This window comes from Pinus tabuliformis, chromosome 8 (assembly GCF_031772625.1).
Source record: "Pinus tabuliformis cultivar Carrire ecotype Pingquan chromosome 8, CPIR1, whole genome shotgun sequence".
Taxonomy (NCBI): Eukaryota; Viridiplantae; Streptophyta; class Pinopsida; order Pinales; family Pinaceae; genus Pinus; species Pinus tabuliformis.
In genome coordinates, this window is record NC_142294.1 from 1658127602 (window position 1) to 1658134738 (window position 7137).

The following is a 7137-nucleotide window of genomic DNA, read 5'->3' on the forward strand; positions in this document are numbered from 1 at the left end:
CTTACAAGCCCATGTAATAGGTCCTGAACCAAGAGTGAAGACATAACCGGCAGTAGACTTCCGATCATCAAGGTCACCAGCCCAATCAGAATCAGTGAAACCAACTAACAGAGGAGCTGCTTTGGCACTGTAATGAATCCCAAACTGTACTGTACCTCGAACATAACGAAGTATTCTTTTAGCTGCTTTCCAATGACTTTCACGGGGGTTTTGCATAAAACGAGCAACAAGGCCAACAGCAAAGGAAAGATCAGGACGAGTATGGGTTAAATACAAGAGTTTTCCGACAAGTTGACGGTATAAGGTAGCATCAACTTCAGGAGAAGTACAAGAGACTGAAAGTTTGACTCCAGACTGAAAGGGAGAAGTGGCTGGCTTACAGTCTTCCATGTGAAAATGACGAAGAATATCACAAGCATACTTGGACTGGGAAAGGAAAATACCCTCTTGGGATTGCAAGACTTGAAGACCGAGAAAATAGTGTAAGTGTCCTAAGTCTGTCATTTCAAATTTCTTTTTAAGGCTGGACTTCACATGGTTTATAAGGTTGGGATCACTACCAGTAAGAATAAGATCATCAACATAAAGAACAAGGATGATAAGAGAGTTGCCCACTTTCTTGGTGTAGACAGTATTGTCAGAATGACACCTAGAAAAGCCAGATTCTAAAAGAAAGCTATCCATTTTGGCATACCAAGCCCGAGGAGCTTGTTTGAGGCCATAAAGGGATTTCTTAAGTCGACAAACGAGGCTGGAGTCTGTTTGTATGAAGCCAATGGGTTGTTCCATATAGATTTCTTCCTGCAAGTCCCCATGCAAGAAGGCAGATTTAACATCCATTTGATGGACTTCCCATTTTTTGAAAAACAACTGAAGCTGAAGATGCTGAAAGTAAGTGGTCCAATGGATAGATCTCGAAAAAATAGGCGGTTTTTAAAAAAAACGGCTCTGAAAAAGGCTTCCGGATGAAGAAGTTATGGCTTTTTGAAAAAAAATTGTTGACGTTGCCGGCAAAGTGTGCGAATGTGCGGGAATGAAAAAATCCGCCCCCACAAAATGGAGACTTGAACCCAAGACCTCTACTCTCTTAAAAGGTCTTTGAACCAATTGATCTATACAAAATATTTGAGAGAGAGAGAGAGAGAGAGAGAGAGAGAGAGGGGGGGGGGGGGGGGGGGGGGGGGGCCTCGATTTGCGTGCTTGCCTTGGGAAGACTCTTTTCCCTACAAAACACAAAACACAAAACCCAACACGAATATCCAAAGAAAAACGAACCTTACGGCTCGAAGTTAGCTTTAGCCAAAAAACTAGAAATTTAAAAAAAACCTCAAAGTTAGCTTTTAGCCGAAAAACTAAATATTTTTCTCAATGTTTCTGATTTTCCGAGATCACACTAAGGTGCAGGGAAAAGAGCATACGCATGAGAAAAATCCTTTCTTTCTGTTTCTGATTTGCCCAGATCGCACAGAGTCGCAGGGCAAAGAGCATACGCAGAAATGAAAGGTATAGATCCGGAAAAAAAAAGGCTAAATAAACCGAAACCGAAATAAGCAGAGAGAAAATGACAGTAAACTGCTAAAAAAAACACTGTATACCTCCCGATCTGAAAAATGACGCAGCTAGGGCTACCGGAAACCTTTTCGCGTGAAACGAAAGGGGTTCCTCACTGAAACAGATGCTCCGAATGCAACAGAGCAGTCCTCTCGGCCCGAAAGCAGTCAGAAACAGCAGATCTAGGAAACGACAGCCGCATGCAGTTCTACCGGCTTCAGATTTGGATCACCAACGGACGCGGCCCTCAAATAGCTCTGATACCATGTAGGAATTTACAGGGTAAGTTCCTTAGAAAGAATACCAAAAGGACACCGCTCACAACCAGATCTCAAATCAATACACCAGTATTTTTGACGTGGTTAAAACCCTCAGAGTGCAAGGAGGGAAACAGTCCACAGCCTGTCCCAACGTGGGTACAGACAATTTATTAATCAAAGAATGAAAATTTACATAAGCTTCTCTCATGCACGGATTACCCGAACAATGACCCTCCATGCGCTTTAAATAGAACTCATGGACCAATCGGGTGTCAAGCCACGGATCAAGTGTCGGTAATACCGAGGTGAGAGTGAACCGTCGGATCACTACATATCGTGACCGTCGGATTGTAAGTTACAAAATGTACAACGGTAAAGAAACACACTTTACCTAACTCTAACCTAACTCTATACTAGACCAAGTTGAACTTAACTATATCCTATGTGTCGGAATATCCTAACAGGGCTAACTTGTGCACCGCTATAGCCATGCGTAGCACATTCAAAAAATTGAAAACGATGCCAATTGGCTCTTGCCGTGAATTTGAACGACATAATCAGAATTTATAATTCTTCTTTTAAATTCTTTTGCTATTTATTAAACGCAATTCATCCTCTCTTTCGATTATGAAAATTAAAAGAAAGAGAGTAAAAAATAGTAGTAAAATTGTATAGTGTATATTGAAAACTTTAACATGGGGATGTCTTTTCAATTCATTTGCAGAGATCTACACGCACACACTTAAATGTTCACTCTTCTTTTGCCCATCATCCGATATCCTATTTCTGGTGTGCGAGTCGAAGCTTAGTTTTTCACAGCAATAGGTAGGTGCCACTGCCAATTTTACAGCACTCGAGAAAGAAATATGCCGTCTACAATGGAAGAAGTCCTGACCCAGGATGTGAATGCTGTCGAAAAGCTGTTGTCCAATGGAATAAATCATCTTCAAGTTCAATATAGATATATCCTGCCTCCCAGTGAATGCCCCCACCTGTCTGAGGTGTCTTACTCTGAGAGCATTCCGGTGGTGGATCTCCAAGACCTGGATGGCCCCAACAGAACAAGGGTAGTTGAAGAAATCCGCCATGCATGCGTGGAAGATGGATTTTTCCAGGTACATCATACTTTAATCCCCCTTCTCTTGCCAGTGCTTTTCTTTTAATATCTCTGGATTCTCCTCTACGCACACCAAAAAGGCCCTATGTTACAAATTAATCTTGCCATGGATATTCTAGAATATTTCTTATCAGTTTTCTATTCCTAAAGTTTTTGAAGCTATTACTTTCAAAGTTGTAGGATTATTTAATCTATATTTTTAATTTCAGTCTGATGTGTTAATAAGATCTAGTGACTGGTTCAAGTTTCATATCTGAGGGTATGTACTATTCTTTTTTATGGCCACATATCTTCTGGTTGATCTAAGTGAGTGCAGATAGTGAACCATGGCGTACCAAAAGGAACCATGAAAAGCATGATGGAAATTTCCAAAGAATTCTTCGAAATGCCCGTGGAAGACCGAGCATGCCAGATTCAATAGAGGGTAACTAAAAGAATTCCAAACTCTGGAGGAACGATATTGCAACAACAGCAAGTACTTATCTTGCATATGCTTTTATACAGAGAGATCACAGGAAACTAAGCTATGAAGCTGAGAGATCTGATTTTAAGGCTATTGGCTGTCGTTTCTGAAGCTCTAGGGCTTGATTCCAGTTACTTGGATAGAATCTTTGGAAAACACACCCAACTCATGGATATAATGTACTATCCTCCATGCCTGAAACCGGATATTACTCTTGGCACACCACACCATTCAGATGCACGTGGCATCACTATTTTAATGCAAGGCGAGGTCAGTGGTCTGCAAGTACTCAGAAATGGAAAGTGGGTTGCTGTAGAACCCATACCCAACGCTTTCGTTGTTAATATGGGAGATCAACTACAGGTATTTAACAAGAGCAAGAGCAGATCCAATACTTTATTTCCTCCTGAAAATTTGACAATGTTATTGTTAATGCTAATGCTAATGCTAATAATTTATCAGGTTGTGAGCAATGGGAATTTGACAATGTTATTATTAATGCTAATAATTTGTCAGGTTGTGAGCAATGGTAGATTCAGAAGTGTGGAACATCGAGCAGTAACGAATGCATCTGTTGCACATATATCAATTCCTACGTTTTATGGTCCCTCGGAGGATACCTTCATTTCCCTTGCAGCGTCCCTGGTTGATGAATAGCATCCAACTTGGTACAAAGGATATAAGTTTGGAGAATTCATGAGAATTTTCTGGAGCTAGGAATTAAAGAATAAGACAGTTTTGGACCATTTCAAAATTGAATATGCAGAGAACAACGGTGAATGAAATTTGTTGTTGAATTTGATTTAAGGGAGCCATTATCAACATTATCACTATCACTGGACCATCCAATAACCCCGCTGCCCTCTAGATGAATAAAAGATGATTACATAGTTTTAAATATTGAACATAATTTTATTTTCAATTCCAATCTTTGCACATTTAAACCTACTCTCAACTATCAAAAAACCATTGGTCTAGCCTAAATTAGAACACAAAACAGCACCGACCTATCTACCGTTAGGTAACTAATTGGCCAATTGCATGTACGAGAGCATTGACATGCTTTGACATGTGCCTTATGTGAACGCATTTAGTGCTCAAACAACAGAACCAGCCCAATGTTACAGAAGTATCGATTCGAAATAGAACATGCAGAAACCCATTACACAACATTAATGACAAGTATGGCAGTCGCAGAACAAACCCTATGATACAGAGACCTGACATAAAAACCCAACCCCCTTATGCAGGGGACCATTACAGAATAGTTGAACCAAAAAAAAGTGTCTATGTGACATCAGAAACCAAAACTATTTCGTGAAACTGCTATCGATCTAACAGAAGTTATGCTTGCGTTGATTCTAGTGGTTATGTTGCTGGATCTCTAACTGCTCGTGCTATATGCTGCATATGAAAAAAACAATTATATGGTTATTGCAAAGATTAGTTTGCCCTCAAATCTTTAGACAACAGTAGCAAATATTATACCATGAACTGACCTTATAAATCTCAAACACAAGAAGCAAATATTATAGCAGGATAAACCCCATAATGTTGCTCAAGAAACCACTTACTGTAGTCCCAGTTGTTATTTCTATAGCGAAATAGTTAAAACATATTGAATTTTGTTATTTCTGTAGCGAAATAGTTAAAACATATTGAATTTTGAAGGCAAGGTTCTACACAAGCCTTCTGAAATAAACCGTAAGAGATACAAACGAAAACAGACCCTGATGAGTATGTCTCAGATTCTTATAAATTATTTTGTAAGAAAGAGAAATAGAGAATTAAGGGAAAACCAAAACAAACCCTGATGAGGAATTAATCACTTGTTGAATATTTTAAAAAAGAGAAGGATAACCCGAAAAGGCTAGGGTATCTCGTAGAATCTGATCGCCCTAGACTCCGCTTCACACACTTAACCAAGGTCCAAGCATACCTGAACCTCCTCTTCAAAAAACAGTGGAAACCTCGAAGAAATTAAAAAGCCCCTTTTCAAACTTAAAAAGCGACTTTTTTTTCAAACTTCAAAAAATTGAATTGACTTTGTACTATTCTACCTTTGATTTCTGTGTCCTGTACACATTCTCGAAACAAAAAGGGTCCTACGTTTGACAGGCGCAATGTCTCTTTTATCACCTGTTTCAACGCACACAAAGGTTAGGAGGAACTTTTTAATATGCCAGTGAACCTCAAATAAATCTGAAATGGTCAGGATCTAAAGATCATTACACTTCGTGTAAATTCCATGGATTTGTAGTCCTCCCAGTTTAACATCTTTTCCTGTTTCTGTTTTTTAGCGAGAAGGATAGCTTTGTGTTCTCTTTGCACAATATACAGTTTAAAAAGGTTATTTTGATCCAGACGTGTAATCCATACAGTTTTCTTGTTTACAAAATTAATTTTTGTATATGAATTGTAACGGTAAAATTAATATAAATTTGTCAAAAAATATGCAAACTTTATCTTAATTATCTTTTAGAAAATTATGCTTCAAATTTTTTTATCAGTCCATATTAACTTAGGTCTGCACATCTATCATTGAATTATATCCACACTATTATGATATTTGCAATAATAATAGACAGGACTGATGAGACTGAAACAAAATTTGGAACTTACCCTCAGTTGTTGAAGAGCTTTGGGATTCTCTGTGAGATACTAAACAGCCATGGTCATTGCGATGGAAGTGGTATCATATCCTGCCAAGAGAAGTGCAAAGAGGAAATCGACGATGACAAGATCGCTAAACTCCTCGTCGTCATGATCTGCTTGATACTCCAGCACTTTATCCAGGAAGTCCGTGTTGACAGACCTTCTTCCCAGCCTTTTTCTCTCAGAAATAATATTTGTTAGAGTCTTGGTCACATGATCTCGGCCCTGCAATATTACTTGAAGCATTAAAACTGCAAATTTTTTAGATAACTATAAATATTGTTAGATATTCATAATATAGTGATGGCCAAATAGATATTTATTTACTTGCAACTAAATTGTATTTCTTATTTCAGTAGTAACATGTTAGAAATAAATGAAATCAGAACTGTAAATATAGGTTTGATTTTTCAAATACTATTTCTTATTTCAATAGGAACATGTTAGATATAAATGAAATCAGAACTGTAAATATAGTTTTGATTTTTCAAATGATTTATAGATTTTGTACATTATTTAACTTCCTTTTCGAACTGGTTTGGGTTGTGGGTGTGACCTTCAAACACTTCGTGTAAGTAGTGCCAGGAAGCTTAATTGGCAGCGCGCAGAGTCCTGACATAAAATCTGCAAACCTCTGCATGAGTATCTTCGATTCTGCAGTCTCCGAGTCAAAACCAATGAGCCGATTCATCAACATGATAAATGTCATCTGCCCAAAAAAGTGAAATCCAGAATGAGCTATGGTATTATCTAAGCACTAGGAATTCAAGAACAATAGAAACTGAAAGTATTCTATATGTTTATTGCAGATTTCAGAAATATCTCAAAATCAAAATCAGATGGTTAGTCTTCAAAAAACAGTGGAAACCTCGAAGAAATTAAAAAGCCCCTTCAGTTGAAGAAACAGTAGAAACCTCGAAGAAATTAAAAAGCCAGAGGAGCTGGTTGCAAGCACGGCTGAATCGCCTGTTGAAGTCGGTGGTGATCTAACGAAGGAGCTGGTTTGATTGAATTTATTGGTGAAGAAAAAGAACTCAGACGGTTGAAGAAGAAGTTGAAAAGCAAAGGAATACCGAGTCGGTTTAAGATTA

The 7137-nt window shown here is 38.3% G+C and overlaps 1 protein-coding gene and 2 pseudogenes across 1 annotated transcript; 2 read left to right on the forward strand and 1 right to left on the reverse strand.

Moving 5' to 3' along the window:
• The first annotated feature begins 2689 nt into the window (after nucleotides 1-2689).
• LOC149242549 (protein DMR6-LIKE OXYGENASE 1 pseudogene) lies at nucleotides 2690-3349 on the forward strand (annotated as a pseudogene).
• A 105-nt stretch (nucleotides 3350-3454) lies between these two features.
• LOC149242550 (protein DMR6-LIKE OXYGENASE 1 pseudogene) lies at nucleotides 3455-4048 on the forward strand (annotated as a pseudogene).
• Nucleotides 4049-6052: 2004 nt separating this feature from the next.
• Nucleotides 6053-6755, reverse strand: LOC149242551 (abietadienol/abietadienal oxidase-like). The gene is made up of 2 exons (XM_089370877.1): nucleotides 6603-6755; nucleotides 6053-6271 (listed from the first exon to the last, which is right to left on the reverse strand). Exons 1-2 carry the CDS (start codon nucleotides 6753-6755, stop codon nucleotides 6053-6055), a joined length of 372 nt encoding a protein of 123 aa, XP_089227003.1.
• Between the last annotated feature and the right edge of the window lie 382 nt (nucleotides 6756-7137).